Source organism: Molothrus ater, chromosome 4 (genome assembly GCF_012460135.2).
Source record: "Molothrus ater isolate BHLD 08-10-18 breed brown headed cowbird chromosome 4, BPBGC_Mater_1.1, whole genome shotgun sequence".
NCBI classification, from domain to species: domain Eukaryota; kingdom Metazoa; phylum Chordata; class Aves; order Passeriformes; family Icteridae; genus Molothrus; species Molothrus ater.
In genome coordinates, this window is record NC_050481.2 from 64,232,629 (window position 1) to 64,251,204 (window position 18,576).

General features: G+C 46.4%; 1 protein-coding gene across 1 annotated transcript in view; it reads right to left on the bottom strand.

Moving 5' to 3' along the window:
• Positions 1-9,613: 9,613 nt before the first annotated feature.
• Positions 9,614-18,576, bottom strand: part of NAT8L (N-acetyltransferase 8 like) — a 32,825-nt gene continuing 23,862 nt past the window's right edge. Inside the window, exon 3 of the mRNA XM_036382027.2 lies at positions 9,614-16,868. Coding sequence (XP_036237920.1) covers positions 16,501-16,868 — 368 coding nt within the window. The 3' untranslated portion in view covers positions 9,614-16,500. The remainder of the gene's footprint in view (positions 16,869-18,576) is intronic.

Genomic DNA, 18,576 nt, shown 5'->3' on the forward strand with positions numbered 1-18,576 from the left:
AGGCATAAAGGTTCATAGTCCCAAATACTCCTTCTGGTGCATTTAGAAGAGCTCATCACTGTGAGGCATCTACAGGTTGGTTTTCTCTGCCTGAACACTCTCTTCAGAACTATTGCTGTCTGTTCATTTGGGAGCTTGAAAATAGCAAACCCACACATCTGTGACTTACTCAAAGATGAGCAGGAGCATGTGTCCTTTGAAAGCCTCAGCTCTAGGCAGACATGATCAGGAATGTGGTGGCTTTTGTGTAATAAGTGCACCTTACCCTTGAGGCTGGCCAAAACTCAGTGTTTGTCTATCCCAGCACCACCCTCCATTTCCTGCTCACCTTCTTGGTGTGTCCATCCTTACCATGCAGGGAGGGGACCTGCTGAGCTGGGCACTTTATCTTTGCTTATCTGGAAGTCAAGCTTGGGTCAAATGAACTTCTGACCCTTCTTTTCATCAGCTGCTGGTGTGAGGATTACTCAGCCTGACAAGAGCAGCAGGAGCTGGCAGACTGTTGGTGTCACACAGCATTTTTAGGACCAGGTATACACTCAGCACTCCACAAAATACCTAAGACGTGCCCCTTGTTTGCCAGCCCTCTGAATAACCAAGCAGCCCAAAACCTGTGCCCAGGGAAGTGATTGATTCTGCCCCTCTGGAGTTTAAGTGCCAGCTTCTGGGATTCACTTCCTTGTGACTGATATCCATGGCTTTTTGTTGCAGCACTGAGAGGCTGTTCCTTCCTTCAAGAGGCAGTCAGAGCAATGGATGTTGCAGCTCCTCCTGTCCTTTTATCTACAAAGTGTAGGAAACCTTTCTCCCTGAAAGGCTTTCAGCATCCACCACCCACAGGAACACACAAATCACCAGATTACAGGATGTTCTGCTGAGAAGCTTTCTGTGCTCCCTCTTGGGGCTGGCCACTACATTTGAACCAGTCAATATTTGAAAAAAAAAATAATAATTAAAAAAAAAGGCATGGCTGTCCATCCTCCAAGTTACTGCATCCCACAGAAAAGAGAAAAGCCTGGCCTCTGTCTCCAGTCTTCAATCCAAGCAATGCTTCATGTTTCTAAATATGTCTGTGCCCTTAGGTACATCCCAGTGAAATCCCTTCCTTTTGCCCTTGGGCTTTCCACCTTTTTCATCACTCCTGCATTATGGATCCTCCAAGTCCTTCTTCAAGCTCCACCCTGGTGCTACAGAGCCAGGAATGTGCCTTCTTGTCCCTGCTTCCCCTCCATCATCTTCTGACTCAAGAGTGGGCATTTCAGCTATTTTTATGTGATTTCTTAGCCTTAAAACTCCCTTCTAGATTCCTCATATTTCAGTTATTTCAATAGATTATCTTAGCAGCAGGTGTTATTCGCTCCCCATCCCACTCTACCTCCTGCCTTTTTTTTGCTCATTGATACTTCTGTGCCTAACAGTTGCCAATAACATTATTTTTACTCCTTACTCCAAGGACATTCATCCTGAGCAACAGCAAAGTCTTTTTTTTTCACTTGTGGGTTTGTCGTTTTTTTTTTTTATTTCCAAATCTGCCAGCTTAAAACATTGTCCTGTTTGTGGTTCATTCAAACACATTAGTCATAGGGAGGAAACTGTGGAATTGAAATCCCTTTACTGCCTACATGATCCTCACATTGTAGGCTAAGTGTTTAATCTTCAGATACTTCCTTTTCCTGCCTTGGAGAAATAGGGAAATAAGCCATCAAATTGCCTGGTTCATAAAGCCATTGGACCAAAAGTCAATTTTGAAAACACTTCTTGATATACAGTTGAAAAAATGTGAGTTTTCTTCCCCAAAAACCAGTGAAATGACAGAATTCAGGAGACAAAACTGAGCCTAAAGGAAACCTGCATGGAAAAGACTCAAGTAGGGAGAGGCCCTGAAGAAGCCTTTGCCTTTCTACTTCCCACAATTAAGGAACAGGAAAGTTTTGAACCCTTTGGTACTGATAACTGAACTTGGACACCACTGCAGGGGGCCAAGGTCTCAGGCCTGCTTTGTAATTTTAGCATCTGTGAGAGGTTTAGAGAAGAACCACAGCTCAGAGCAGCCCTCCCAGTGTGTATCTTTAAGTGCATCATGATTTCTTCCCTCAGGTTCTTTGAAATTTCACCTGAGCCATCTGTCCACCACTACTTTCCCAGACAATTTAGTGCTTACAGGCCAAGGCATTCCTCCTCACAGCTGGGAGGGATAGATCTCAATTTTTGCTTACAGAGAAATAAGGTTGTCAGATCACTTCCTTTTGGAATGGTCAGTGGTGCTCTTATTCCCTAAGGCAATGGCACAGGACTGTGAAAACAGCCTCTGGCAGGGCTACCAGTCAGGACACAAGCATGGAACCACTACCAAGGCAGGCTGTATCAAACATTTCATGGGAAGTGTCTTGAATGTCTATTTATTTCTGTTTTCCTTAGACTCTGACATGCCTTGTCTGTAAAGCTGATCTTGAGTCACCTGCACAGAACGTGGCCTTTAACAATCCCCCACAAAAGCCTCCAGTGCCAGAGCCACACAGATTTTTCACCTCTTTGTAAACTAAATCAAACCAGCCCCTTTGAAGACCTGGCATTGTAATAATTGGGATAGTTTGTGTGTAGAAGTCATAAATAGGTGAGCAGGATAGACAAAAGGCTTGGCATTTATAATTTAAATGTCTAACTTTGGTAGCACTCCCAGAAATAATAATTAAGTAGGAACTAAATGGCTTTCTTTAATTAAAGCATTTTGCCAGGAAAACAACGTTGTCATTATAGTGCAAGAGTTCTATATCATTATATCACAAAGGTTCCATATTACCAGAGTTTTGTACCTCCTTGATGTTTCTTGTAGGCAGCTCCTCCAGGCACTGACTCTTCCTTGTCCTTGCAGCAGCCAAGTGACTCCAGTTCCCCCCAATCCACTCTTTTATAACACTCTTCTTATTGGCTACAGCTGCAGCCTGTTAACATCAGGCCTGCTCCTAATCCTTAATTGGTCCAGCTGCAACTCTTTAGGGGGTAAGATCACATTCTATACCACCTTCATTTACCCCTACTGTATCCCCCTACAAAACAACACTGATAGGTACTTCCCTTCCAGGAGCTTCACATGCCAATAAACTGACCAAGGGTTACTGTGTTGAGTTTCAGCAAATGCCTCCACAGCCATGGCAGGAACTCCCTGCCAGTGCAGTTTGGGAGGCTCAGTGATGGTGGAGCAGCAGAGAGCACAGTGTGGGCTGCAGGAGCACTGGGCAAGGTGCTGTGGGAAGCTCTGCTCTGTTACTGCCCTGCCCTAACGCCTCCTACAGACTCACAGACCCAGAGGAATTCCTTTAAAGCCCACTCCGTGGGTGTTCCTGAAGTAAAGAGGGGCAAAGATACCGTGGTCCATCTTTTAAAAGGCCTGCAGTGGGCAGAGGTGACCCCACCATGTTTGGGAGCTGCCTGCTGAGGATGCTTTGCAGCAGCAGCCAGGCTGGCTTTGAGCATCTTGTTTAGAGCAAGAGCCACCAGTGAAAGTGCCTTGGACTTGTCAGCTCTGCAGCATGAGAATCACACAATCTTTATCAAACTCATTAGCTGTAGAATGAACGTAAAGAGATTTGTGTGACATTCTCTAATTTAGTGGAAAGGGAACAAAGAAACAAGATTAAACATTGTTCCTTACCTCGACCTTGTGCTTCAGCTCACACAGATTTTCCACAGCACCAGACATGAGAGCAGGCAAAGCTCTCTGGGCAGCCCCTGAGTGATGGCAGAATGAGCTCTACAGCCTCCAGTTCTGTGCAGCTCTTAGCATCCAGGGAGCAGGAGGCTGTTGCACACCCATGGTAAAATAACTCTTCAGTTTAAACACAAAACTCTTAAAAATATTTTTCTGAGAATGAGTTTTTGAGTACAGGACACACTTAGATAAATTATTGTATACCTGCATGCTGGAAGTGTATGAAGTTCACAGTTCTTACCCATCTGACACAGCCTTTTGTAGGGCCTGAGCTTCTGTGCTGTTTTCCCTTAAGACTTCTTTACATATGCAAAAAATACTGAAAATCTTGTGGAAGCTCTGGTGACAAATCCTTTGAGACTCTGACATGACGAAGGAACAAGCCATCTCAATGAATAATTTTGCAGTTTATTAGCATAGTGAAGTGTTTTGATTACTTCTGCTTAAGTGAATGACAAAGAAACCTTTTTATCACATACCCTGCTCATTTCACTATTATTTGTCCTATTGAAAGCTATCTTTCTTTTTTTTTTTTTCAATTAGGCACAGGCATAGCAAATTCTTAGGACCAGAGGTGTTATGACACTGATATTAATTAAAAGGCTACTATAGAAATAATAGATAATCATGTGATTAAGCTGTGTGTCTCAGATGTTCAGAGTCTAGGAAAACAAACAATCCCAGAGAGGGAAAGGATATTTATATTTTAGCCTTCATAACTTTCAAGTGCTGAAGGTATCTGTGTGACTTGTCCACGTTTGCCATGCAAACAGAGCATTCAATAAATCTTAATGACTCAGCACAAGAGTTAGGGAGAAGACAACAATATTTCTTACCTCTCCAGCTGGTAAACTCTCCCAAAGCACTGCTCACTGCCTGGCTGGGCTCACTTCAAACATCTAAACACAGGCTATCTAAAATGATAGTAGATCCTCATGTTTATCCAGCTGAATCATGTCCTTTGTGTTTCTAGAGGGCATTGCTGTCCATATCAAAATCTATTGTTTCTGTGAGGAGTGTGAAAAAAACAGCATCTGCCTTCACTAAATGCACAATTTCTGCAAGTCACAGGGAGGGAATCTTGCCAGGCTGCCCAAAATCCCAAATACTGGTTTTAAACACTGCAATAGAGCTGAAGCATGAAGAGGAATTGCAGTTCTCCTCCCCAAGGCCAGACTGAAGGAGATGGTGTGTGATAATCCTAGGTGTATTAATTGACATTTAGGAGACTAATACTGCAATAATAAAAAGTTCAGATCTAGCATCAGTGAGAAACACCTCAGCCTTGTGAAAATTTAATAAGCTATCATGGATATTTTCTGCAGTTTAATGTACCCAAGTGCCAGCCATACTAATTTTTCCTGTCTGGGAACCAAACTGGAAAGTTTTCACACTATTGTATTTGCAGAAACTAGCTACAGGTTGATTTTTTTATATTTTCCATTCATTTCCCCTTCTTTTTAATTTTTTTTTTATTTACTCACCCTTTTTTCAGTTCTCCACTTTTCCCAAGACACTGATGTCCCATCTAACATTATCTGAAACAGAATCTGATGAACAGAGCTACCTTTTTTCTTCTGTGCATTAACCCCTACAAAACTTAATGGCAATGAAGAGAGGGATAGGTCAGTATAATTTTCCCTGTCATCTGAATTCCATTCACCACATTTAGCAATGCCAAAGGAGGATCTCCAGTTCTCCAGCTGGGTTCTTTCTTACAGTGGACTCAGTGGGGAGCTGGGTGTATAAGATACATTCTTAAGAGGGAAAAAAGCTGTCTTCATTACAGAAATATATCTATATTTGAGTTTTTATATGAATTGACATGCATACAGGCTAATAATGATGCTTTAGACATCATTCTTGCATTAGAGAAGAATGCTAATCTCTGCAATGTGAGCAGAATCACAGTGTGTTTTTTCCCCTGTGGTTAACCTTGAAGTTAATTTTGGTGGTGTTTCTCTGGGTGTGCTGCCCTGAAATGGAAGGAAGAGCTGCTCCTCTGCCGTGCCCTTGTGTCTGTGAACATCCACGAGGGGATGTGCCCACAGTGGCAGCTGCACCCAGAGCCCTGCTGCCCTGCCCACCCCTGCATTTCAGAGGCACAAAGTCCCCTGGGCTTGGAGCCTCTCACCCACCTGCTGGGCTGGAGGGAAAATCCAGCTCTTAGTGCAGGTTTGACATTCTGCATGAGGTCGTTGTTCAAGGCACGGGGTTTTTGTCTGGCCAAAGCAATCCAAACCCTACAAACACCTCTTGGATTGCTCAGCTCCTCTATCCATGGTGGAAAAAAAAAAGGAAATCAGTATGTAAAGAGAGCATCCAATCCTAAATCCATTTCCTGGGGTGATCTTTTTGGGTCTCAAGGCTGGGCCTCCCCCTTGTAATGACTCTCCAGCAGGTTTGAGACTCCTCGTGCTTTAAGAGGAGGAGAAGTCCAGCACCGTGGGACTGGAGAGTTCTCCACCTTCCACACCTGGCAAAGGCCAAGAGCAGCACTGGTAACCATTTAGTCATCCCTCTCTAAAACATTCCTTGATGTTTGCACACTTCCCAGGGTGGGGGAAAGAGCCACCCTTCCCACCTGGCAATGGCTCCTGGTCCAGTACTGAATCCTCTTCCCCTTGAAGCTCTGCCCAAATACCTTCCTAATGCACATTACTTGGAGGTGTTTTTAATGGTCCACTGACTTCTAGCATTTCTTTCTGTTCCTTAAACTGCTCCTAAAGAAGTCACAACCTGTAAGACTTAAGCATTTATTTTTTTTGTCTTTTTTTCTTTACGTTTCCACAAAGGAAAAAGCACAAAAAATTAATCTTGGAAGCCAATCCCATCATACAGATCAGCTTTTCCTGTTGAGAAACATGGCCTCTTCAGCTGAGAAGGATGTAGGAGCTTCTGTTTTTACAAGTAAGTCCAGCAGCTCTAAATCAAAATGGCCTCTAAACAACAGAATTGAAAAACTGATGTTGATTTTAAATGGCTATTATTCAGGGCTGCTGCAAGGTAAAATATGAGTGACAGCATAAAACAAAGAGGAGTGAAAGATAATTCAGTTTGGTGTAGTGTTCCTTTCTTCCATTGCACTTCTCTCTCTGCAGAAAAACACAAAGCAGCTCTTTATTCTTTCCCTATGCCATCAGTTTTTTTTCCTGTATAGGTCAAAAAACTGAAGTCATTAGACTCTAATGTAAGTACTGGTGGTGAGCAATTGATTTTCACACTTCTCTCTAGTAGATGGAACCACAGTGCAGATAACCAGTGCAGCTGGACCACACTAATGACCACCTGAGATTTTGCAAATAATTTGTCTTTACCACAGCATCAAACCTTTGATTTTTTAACAACCAGGAATATATTTCCCTGCTAAGTCTTTAATCTTTGGTTACTGAATGCAACCATTTACCTTTAAAGCCCAAATGAATATCTGTTGAAGAAATTATAATTTGTCCCTCAGCTTCCCTGAGTTCTCAGGTGCAATTAAGCTTCTCTACAGAAGCATCATGTCAGGATTTATCTCACTATTTCTGGGATAGACATTTACTGCTGGGTAGTCTAGACATGTCTTGGACTGGTTATTAATGGAGAGAAATGAGTGCTTTTTGGAGCATGATTCACCTGACCCTGCCTTTGATGTCCAGATGAGAAGATTCATCTTTCTACAATGCTCATTCCTCTTCTGTTATAACAGATATCAGGTGCTGGATTTACTTTATTGACTTTGCAAATGCAATCAAGCACAGAAAAGAATGAAAACGTATCATGGAGAAATTAATAGGCTGATTCCCTGACAAATTTGGCCAGTAGTGTTATAAATAGGTTCAATAAAAATAATCTTTGTGACAAAACACCCTCACCTTCACCCTCATAAGGATTTCCTATCTATTAAAATGGAAGAGGTGGTAACTGGTACTTTCATTTGTGAAATAGAGGCTGTCAACCAGGGAGGTGCTTAAGGGAGTCAAGAGAGAAATGTCACAGAAAGCTCTGTGAAAGACTGGGGAGAGGAAGAAAACTTCAAGCTGACTCCAAGCAGACTCTGCAACAGCTGAGCAGAAGTGTCTCTTGGCAAAAGGTGGGCCTGGATGGATGGATGGAAGGATGGATGGATGGATGGATGGATGGATGGATGGATGGATGGATGGATGGATGGATGGATGGATGGATGGATGGATGGATGGATGGATGGGAGAGGAAGAGATGTAGCTAGCTGGATAGGTAAGTAGACAGATGGAATATTTGCAGGTGTTTGGCCAAGATAAAAGCAGTTTTGTGGGCTGGATGTTCTCAGCTGGTGGACCTGAGGTCCTCCCTGGCTGGTTCCAGCCTCAGCCTTCCTCCTTTCTTTGGGAGAGCACCAAACCCCTGGTGGGAGGCCATGCTTATGGCAGAGGGGACAGCCTGGAGTGGGCCCATGGTGCTGCTTTGTTTGGCTTTTTAGGAGGCACCAAGGTGTACATAGATGGTGGCTGTGCTGGGAGCAACAGGGAAAGGGATCACGAGGTCCAGAGCATGAGATGTGTGCCTGGGAACACAGGGCATGGAGGCAGAGTCCTTGTCTCCATGAATTCTAATTTTTTTATCTGAAGAAATTCACCCCTAAAGATGAAAGAGGCCAGGACAGGGATGTGGCCATGTGTGGCTAGTAGAGAGTTTGAACCCAATTAGCAGTTAATTGAGGTGCTTTAAGGCACACAGCATACCCACACTGCAGCAGCTTCTAAAACCAACTCAGCTCTTGTTGCCACTTCTCTGTTATTAAAAACTAAACTAAAGCAGTTTTAAGGGTGGAGGTGTTTTTTGGTTAGCTCTGATATAAAATAAAGCTTGTGCACATGCCTGATTTTACAGCTGTTCTGTCCCCAGGCCGAATCCCAGAGCACGTTGCTATCAGTCCCAGGAGGTGTTTTGTGTTCACCTCCTCAGAGTGAGATACAGCTATCAGGCTCTGCACCTCTGGGTAGGGTGGGGAAGTGACAGGGGCCAGATCCACAGGGCAAATGCATTAACTTTATGCTCCACATGGCTGCTGACTGCTCAGCTAGATAACCCTGCACATCCCACAGCTGCACTGCTGGGGGATGATGGTCCTGGGGGTGCTGCCTGCCCGACCCAGAGCCAGGCTGCCAGGGCCATGGTGCTGGGACCTGCTGCTGGCTGGCAGGGCACTCCTGCAGCATCCATAACTGCCACCAGAAACTGGTTCTCAGGAACACACATGCCCAGAGGCTGTTCCAGCAGCAATCAGTTTATTTCAAATGCATCTCATTGTGACTGGAGGCTGGAGCCCCATTCCCCCCCCATGACCAAAGGGAGGTCAGTGATTCTTGGCCTCACAGAGGTGCTCCAGAGAGGGTCAGAAACAGCCTTGTGAGGTTTCACAAACAAACAGAAGGAACAGCCCTCTGATGGGTTTCTACCTAAGGCAATGCACAGGTGTAGGCAAGAAAAAGGGGCCTGTGTGGCTTGGGGAACGCCCAGGATGCACCCCCACCATGAAAGCATCCTCCTCAATAACTCTCACCCCATCACCTTATGGCCTTGGTGGTGGAGAGCAGACACCTGTGTGCTTTTGTTGTGCCCTCTGCTCCAGTGGCACCTTCCTCAGGGCCACCTCTGACCCCTGGGGGGATTTGGGTGAGTGCTGGTGCCTGGAGCAGTCAGGTCCCAGGCAGGGCTGTCTCCACAGTTACTGAGTGCAGCTTCTGGACATGGCAGTAGGAGCTGGAATAGCATGGAAACACAATCTAAGGACAAGCATGAGGCACCAAAAGATATCCCTCTTATCAATGGAAGCAGGAATGAGTGATGTCTGTCCATCTGGAGCTGGGGAGCTGGAAAAGATGCAGGCACCATCTGCACATCAGTAACTTGACAGCAATACAGTTTAGGAAAAAACTGACATAAGTTTTAGATTTTATTCATTCGTACATTATTTACAGCAGTTGCTTTCATATTACAATTCTCTTTCATCTTTTCAGTTTTCACTTATAAAAAAATTAACCAAATAAACCTTATATAACCAAATTTATCACAGCAGGTCTGGTTAATTTTCACAGTTACAGCGGCCATCAGGAACAGAACTTAAGTACCTACAAGTCACTTGTCCAGAGCACCTGGCCTGCCCCTGCCTGAGGTCACCCTGCTGGCCCTGGGGAGCTGCCTGGCTCCCGGGGCTGCGTGGGGACCACGCTGGGGAGGCTGCAGCTCAAAGCCTGAAGCACATCAAGGGATAACTTGTACCCACCCTAGCACCTGCCACGCCTGGGGACTGGTTTGCATTGCTACCCTGATGGTATGCAAACTGCCCTCCAACAGAGCTGACTCCTGCTTCCTCCACAGGAAATGGGAGCAATTGATTCTGTTTTCTGCCATTGCTGAGCCCCAGAAGTGCAGTAGCAGAGTGTGCTGGGGTACAAAACTGTGGCAACAAGTGTTCACCTTCCTCTGTGTGACTCTGACAGCTCTTCCTGATGTCTGTCTCTCCCACCAGGGATGGTATTTGCAGTAACTCACCCTTAACTGGTGAAAAGCCTGCACTGCATCAGGGCTGGCAATGCCCCCGGCTCTAGGGACCCCACATGGGCAGGTTCTCTGCCAAGGTGACACCCAGCTCCAGAGACTGATGGCCTTCCCCTGTACTTCATCCTGCTCCCCAGGTGCAGCAGCACCCCTTAGGAACACACACACACACGGTGTGCTCCTAACAGCATCACCTTCATGAACCATCTCCCTGGGCTCTCCCCCACGTGCTCTTTTGCTTTACAGTGGTAATTATTGCTGTTTTAGAGTATGTTCGTTTTTCTTTGAGGACTTGTAGCCACTTCCCATTACAGATACAGTACATACTATGCTGAACATAGAAAACACAAGACTCATTTCACATTGGTCTTGTACAACGGGGAGGAGATGCAGCGTAAGAGGCTGTTTGGGGGAATCCAAGTTTCTTATTTAGACATGAGTGAGTAAGCCACTGCCTTAAACACAAGCAGTTCTGGGAAGCAATTTAGCCTGTTTGTTGTTGTTTTTGTTTTTTTTAACTGACATTGGACATTTTCCAAATGCATACCACACATCTGCTTAACACTACCAAAAATATTATTTTTTTTCCTTTACTGCATTTGTCTCAAGAAGACTTTTGCTTTAATAAAATAACACAAGCACACAAACTGCTTAAAGCTAACTGCCCAGCACAATCATAAGTACAACTCACAAAGCAACTGATGCTTTGTTAAACCTAATTACATTTAAAAAAATCAAATATACATATTACAAGGCAAAAGGATTAAGCTTTGGAGGAAAAGAAATTGGAAACAATATTAGCTGTAAGTTCATTACACTTACATAGGAGTAGCTGCTTCTGCATTCAAATGTGTTACTTGTAAATAAATTTACAGTTGCATTATGTATTTGTTATGCTCTTGGTCTCACTAGGCCTGTCTTCTACTATTTAGATTGTAAAAGCATGTTCTCTCCCACAGGTGATCATTGTGCAATACAAAAACAGCACTGAACAGTGGTTTTAACTGTGATCAAACTCCAAATGCTGACTTGGAGCTTGTTATTTTAAACAATACCGTGTTTTGACTGAGCTCTCAGTTATCCAAATTAATCTCCTGATTTACTTTCTATGAAAGATACTCCCAAGCACCATTCAGGTAGCAGGTTTTGGTGGGTGGGATAAGCTCTGTTGCATAGTCTCTATGACTGAGGGATGCAAGAGCAGACCAATTTTTCCTCAAGATTCCATGTGGATCTATTTTGAGGGAGAAAAAAAAGAAAATTTTCCTTTTGCATTTTAAAGCTTACTTAACACTTAGCATTACTTCATTTTCTTTGTGTGGTGCAGTATATTCCACTGCAAGACTCCAGTTAGTGTCCAATTAAAATGCCTTTATTAAGCTTTAAGTAGAGTGCATACCAAGAGCATCACACCAGCACTAATGAAACACAGGCCCCAGCACACCCAAAGTGAGATTGTTAATTCAGAGGTAACCAGAGCTGGTTCCTGCCTTCATGTGTTTGGCAATTTGGAAGTCCCTGCAGTTTCTATCCATTTGCACCTCAGCCAGCAAATCTGGCAAATTAAAAGGCAGCAGACCTGCATCACATACGGGTGTGGATCAGTGAGCAACAGCAGCAGCAAGGATTGGGACAAGGAGCCACAGCTCCCTTGGGAATTCTGACCATGGGACTTTCTGTTCTTCCAGGTGGCCACAGCAAGGACAGGGCCCAGGACAGTCCCAGCACCAAATCCTTTCTGCTCCTGCTGCAGGTGAGCAGCACCAGGACCCCACCAGGCACATCCCAGCCCCAGCAGCCACTGCTGACCCTTGGTCCTGCCTCCCCTCCCCAGGGACTCAAACTCTGACATCATGGCCTGAAGAATCATCCTCATTTCCCATGGGGAGGAACACAGGGTAGAACAACCCCAGGTCCCAGCCCCAGGGACAGATGTCCCCAGGGCCATTTGCCCCCTGCATTTGCTGAAAGGCAATTCTGAAATGAGTCCTGCAGGCTGCACCCATGCACAGGACCAAGAAGCAGGATCACTTCTGGAGAAAGGTAAAGGCTTTCTCAGAGACAGCATCCCACACTGGGACAGAGGGGAGGGAAAAGAACAGCTTTCCACTGATGGCAATGCCCTGGACTTTTCTGCATCTCCCAGCAGAGACACAGGTGCCATTCCTAAGCACCTTCAGGGGCTGTCTGCTTCACTGAGGGAAAACACAGCATGAATTTACAACAAATACAAATGTAAGGGTTTCAAGTCAGACTAGAAACCACATTCTTCGTTGGTTTGATTACTTAGCATTATCAGCCTGGATCTGTTCAGGGGCCAAGCTTCCCAGACAGCTTATTGCCAAATCTGACATGTGCTTGAGATGCCAGTTTGCTCAGGATGTGGAGGCAGTTCCCACTCACTCCACAGGGAATGGCCCAGGCTGTGCTGGAGGGCTGGGGCAACCCCAAGGCTGTGGATCTCAGCCACAGTAATGCAAATTTTCCCTTCTTTCCTGTTTCCTTTTTTTTTTTTTTTTTAATTTTTGCTTTCCTCAGGGAGCAAGGGCTCTGTCCTAAGCCCCTCCAAGCAAAGGACACTTGAGCAGTGTCTCCTGCACAGGGATTAGCAATAAAAGGCCCAGTCTAAGAGAGAGCAACCAGGTGAGGAAACTGCACCGCTGCAGGCAGCACGAGGGGCTGTGAGAGCCCACCTGCACTGCAGAGCAAGAGCAGTGTGGGAAATGCCTTCACATGGCTCAAACACCCTCCACCTAAATCTGAACTGGTCTTACCTCACCACCACATTTACCAACCTTGGGCTCAAACCCAAGACATGCTCCACTCTTCCACACAACTCCTGCCAATGTTGTCCTTGGAAAGAGAAACCCCCAAACTCAATCAGGAAAATCCCCTCCCATCTCACACTGATGTGGGCCTCTGTTGGAATCAAAACTCAAGGACTGGCAGTAGTTCCAGATCACCACCTCATCTGCTTGGGACCAATCCTACAACCACTTTGTGCTGCTCCTCACCCACCCAGCCCTGATCTTTTCCAAGCACTTTGTTTAAACCAGTGCACCCTAGAAGGTGCAGAGCAGAGGGATGGATCTGCCCAAGGCAGCTCAACCTCACCGTGTCACCCTGTGAGCTGCACTGTTGTCTGCCCACACACTTCCCTGGCAGCAGGTGAGCCTGGCACGGGCAGAACCCAGCACCCCTGACCCCAGAGCTGTGCCTGAGCTATGGCATTTAGGGAAACCTCCCATGAATGCAGACAGAACAACAGTATCATGTGGTGCTTTTAAGCCCAACCTTGGCAGCACCCCTGTCCCAGCTCCCAGGGATGCAGCTCTGGCAGCCTGTGCCATCTTCCAAGGAGAGCAAATCCCAGCCTATTTGGCAGCCAGCCCTTTCCTTCAGAAACAAGCTGTCCTGGCTGGAGAGCTGGGAGCAACCAGCTGGATTTCTTCCAAAAAGCCTGGTCACAAAGCAACTGGCAGAAGCATTAAGGGAATAAATTTTCTTGGCAGCTACCGGCCAAGTGGCAACAACTCAATCCTTATCAGTGCATTTCTGTGTGCTGGGGAGGAATGCAGACAGCACCCCCAAAGCCACACCTTCCCAAAGCACCTCTTCCCCAGGAAACTCAACAGGTATTACAATCAGATACTGTAATATCATCAGGTGAAGTTTACACATTTTAGAAGAAAATACTGGTAAACCTGATGGTACTTCTGTGTCTGTGGGATCTGGTGGGATTTATTCCAGGTTTGGATTTTCTGACAGGATGTGGAGTTTTATTTCAAAGGCACAGGTATCAAATAAAACCAGCAACATTAGTTTAATTAAATAGCCTAATAAAAAAAGTTAATGCTCAATTTAGACTTTACATATTCCTCCCTTATTAAGAGACTAGTTTTTGCTTTTTGTTTTTTTTTTTTTTTTTTTTACCCCTCTGGAAAGGTTTTAGTGCAGTGATTATATAGCAACAGAAAAATAAACTAAAAAAGGCACAAACTTTTGTGTTTTTTCTTTCAACTTTTGCTAACACTTCATATTTGTCTGTTTTACTTCGGTTAATAAATCACTGAATGCAGCAAGAAAATATTCTGCCGATTTCTGTACACTATACAAGAACCCCTACCAACAGTACATTATTTCAGCTTCAGGAGAAATGTACAGCATAGAAAGACTTTTAAAAATATAGTGCCCCATAGAGAAATTTTGTTAATTAAACTCATGGTCTCTTGCTACAGTGTCCTTCACCATCCTCATTACCCCTTATTGCTGGAACACACGCTGGGACTCTGCCCCTCCAACTCCTCACAGGCTGGACCCAGCGCAAGCCAAGCAATGAGAGGGCAGCTGGGGTTGTGCCAAATGGCTCCTCCATGCCCAGCATCAGTGCCTGGCCCATGGCCCTGGCAGGGATGGGCTGAGCCCCCTGCCCCCTGCTCTCCATCAGTGCCACCAGCCCCATCTCAGTGCTGGGAAAGCTTCTGGCTGGAGAGGAAAGGGCAGCTCCTGGTAGGAGTGGGACAGACAGCAGCCCATGTCCAAGGTCTGTGCTGTCTGTCCTCCCATCTGCCCCAGGGCTCCTGTCCTCTCCCCACACCCCAAGGCTCCTTCCTTCTGCAGCTCTCCTGCTGACTCTTCCATTGTTTTTGCAAGCGTGGTTAACACATGCTCTACCCCTTCACCAACTTCATCGCGGTGAGGTGGGGGGTTCCCCCCTCACCACACACATTATACTTCATAAAATTATAATTGTTTTTCCCAGTAAATAAAGGGGTTTTCCCTTCAAATGTATTAGCAGAGCCAAACCCCTCTACCCACCCGAAACTAAGTGCAGCCAGAAATGGTTTTCTGTAATACCTCTAATACCACGCTTTAAAAATTAAAACCTACCAGTCTTCTTTTTCCCCAAGATGTAATTCATGCAAAGTTGCTATTTGTTTAAATAAGTTATAAAAGTTGATATCTCAGGCTAGAAGAAGCTGTAGTCTTGGTTATTCTTTAGTTGGCAGGCACTGTACATACATACCGGGTACAGACACATGCCGAATCTGCTTTGCATTGCTTTTTGCATTGTACAATTCACAAATCTGACATCATTAAAGCAGTTAATTACCTTTGATGGAAGGCTGCAGTGAGGCCATCTACATTTATCAAACAAGCAGCTGGTTAAGATAATAAGTACACTCCCCCCACCCTGGTGCTCCCCAAAATGCTATTATCTGTCACACGTTGCTTCTCTGAAGTGGTGAGATTTGGTGCGCACATTAATGTGCAAATGTGTTGCCATAGGAACTGCAGCCTCCATTACGCCTCAACGACACCATTCAGCAAAAGCCAAAACTAAAAATAACAACAACAACAACAACAACAAAATAACCCTTAAAAATAAGATGAAAACAAACAAAAAAAAAACCCCAAAAGGCAGCAAAGAGAAAGTCCAACGCACATGCGGAGTCTGGCCCAGGACTGCAGGTTACGCGTGGCTACGGAACAGCGCAGGAGATGCTTAGGTTTGATCTTAACTTCACACTATGGTACAATGGGGCTCAGTTCAGCCGGTCCGAGTCTGTGCTGGCTTAGGAAGGAGGGGGAGCTGGAGCGGAGTCGTGGTTACCGGATGCACCCGGGGTCTCTCAGACATTTGGCAGAATGAGGCACATCCAAAAAAAGTGCAACACCAGTGCCGTGGTGGCAGTGCGATGTGTTTGAGTGCGTGCGCTTCCCTCTTCATGCATTGTAGCAAGCGGGTTGGGGCGGAGGGGCAGGGTGCACCCCCCACCTTTTCTCTGAAAACTATTAACCAGTAGGTTACGGTAAGAGGAATGCATATTCTACTTACTGGTGCGTGAAATACTGAAAACTGCATTCAAGTAATATTTCTGCACTATTATGAATGCATCACTATGTTATCTTACACCTGGAAAAGGAGAGGACTATGTACACCAGAGCAGTTGTACTATTTTGCAGTAAGTTTCTGTGCTTTACAGAGGTACCTGGGAAGGAGAGGCCGCTGCTCCGCTCCGCCCCGCTGGGTTGCAGGACTCCCAGCACCACCACCTACAGCATGCGAGGAAGGGGCACTGCTCGGCCGGCCCATCGAGCTGAACGGAGCAAACCAAAACGTGACGTGAGGGTACAAAAACTCTAACCCAAAATTGGCAAATCAATGGTGATGAGAAATAGAAGGATAATTTATTATTTTTGAAGGAGGAGAAAGGGAGGAAAAAAATAATTTTTTGTTTTGTTTTGGTTGGTGGGGGGGTTTTTTTTTATTCTTCCCGCAGCTGCAGGCGGTAGCGGTGGTAGCGGACCTGGAAAAACATTCTCTCCAGTAAGGAGCGCGTCATCCCTGGCAGGGCGTAATGTTCGACGACACCCACGTGCTTGAAGCCCAAGGACTCGTAGAGCTTGTGGGCTGCCATCTTCACGGCCGTGGTTCCCAGCACGACGGAGGAGTAGTTGTTGAGCATGGCGAACTCCAGCACCTTGCGGCCCAGGGCCTTGGCGATGCCTTTGCCGCGGTAGTTGGAATCCACGGACATGCGCCGGAGCTCCACCGTGTTGTCCTCCTCATTGCCCCGCGCTGCCACAATCCCCACCACGTTGCCGTCCAGGACGGCAACCCAGAAGCAGGAGCCTGTGGGAGATAAAGCAGCACATGGAGTCACCCCTGATGGACAAGTGGCCATTGCCAAACACACATCTGGGAGCAGGGCCTGGGGTCCAAAATCACATCACATCTGGGGACTAATGACCTCCATAAATAAGGAACAAACACTCTTTTTCCCTGACAGCGTGAAGGAAATGCGGTTTTCCCAAGGAAAATGCACAGGGGCTACAACCTCCTGTTGTATGAGAATATGTGAAAGTCTCCTGCGATCCTCCTTTTCTCCAGCCTAACCAGCTCCAGCTCCCCACAGAACTTGCACTCCAGACCCTTCACCAGCCTTGTTGCCCTTCTCTGGATGTGCTCCAACATCTCAGCATCACAGAACTGGACGCAGTACTCAAAGTGTTGCCTGACCAGTTGCTTAATTATCACCCAAGAAAGCCACTATTCAATACAGCAGCCAACCATGGGCACTGAGAGGTCTCTTGCCCAGATCAAAAGCACTACTCTCAGTGCTCTGGAGCAATATGTCTTCATCCAGAAGAAGAAGACTCCGTGACAGGAGAAGCCCCAGGTGTAGGCCATGGCCTTCTTCCCAGCTGCTAAACAGAGAGAACCTGACTTGGGCAGCAGCTCCATCTTCTGCACCAACCCTCCCAACTGCTCCAACCCAAATGCACGGCACATCTCTGTAAGACCTGAGTTACACAGCCCAGGAGGGTGCTCAGGGGGGCAAAGGATCACCCCTCCTGAAAAACAGAGGAAACATGAGTAAGACAGCTCACTACACTTTGTCACTGGCAGAGAGCAAAGCAAGGGGTGGTGGGAGGTGCCTTTGCAGCTGCTGTAGGAAAAATGCACCTTGTGACTCCATGAAGCCATCCAAAAGAGATGCCCAAGGTCTTCCCCTCTTCCCTGTGGCACAGCTCAGCTTCCAAGGAAAAGCTGGCTACAAGCAAGGGGCAGGGAACCAGCCCAGGTTCACCTCAGCACACTGGGCTCATCCTCACATTCAGAGGAATGTGCAGCTCCAGCGATGCTCACTCTTGTTCCCACTGTGAGCAAGTCATCATGCCGCTGCTATCTAGGTCAACAGCTAATTTTTAAAACACCAGGGCCCATCTTGACCCATTTATCACGAGCAGTGGAGATGTCTCTGCTCCGCTGCCGTGCTGACAGCGTTACTTGTTCCCCAGTGCTCGCTTGGATCTCAGAACGTGATTTATTCAGACACGACCCCAGACGAACACCTACAAGCACTGAAATCAAGCAGCCACCCTCCCTCTGCATACAAATTGCAGGGTAGAGAGCTCACTGCTGGTCTTAAAGTGCTCATCACGTGGTGGCTGAGCCCAGTTCACTCCCCAGCCCATCCATCACACCTCTGGCCACACGGCAAGCACACCAAACATAAGGGCCACAGTGATCCTCCCCCTACATGCATGGCTACCACTCCTGTAGTGTAGTTCCAAAAAGGAGGTTCAGGAATTTCTCCGCACTTGGGGAGCAGGGGTGGGATGCTTCCCTGGGGTTCCACTCCTGGGGCAGCCCCCAAAAGTGCCCTGAAGCAGCCATCAGCTGGTGTCCACTGGGCTGCAGCTGGTGGCACAGTTGTCACATCCCCCTCATCCAGCCCCATCCACAGCAACTCCTCCCGGAGCTGCTTCTTCAGCAAGTCTGCCTCATTTCCCCTCAAAGCAGAGAAACAACCTGGGTTCCTCTCAACCCGAGGTTA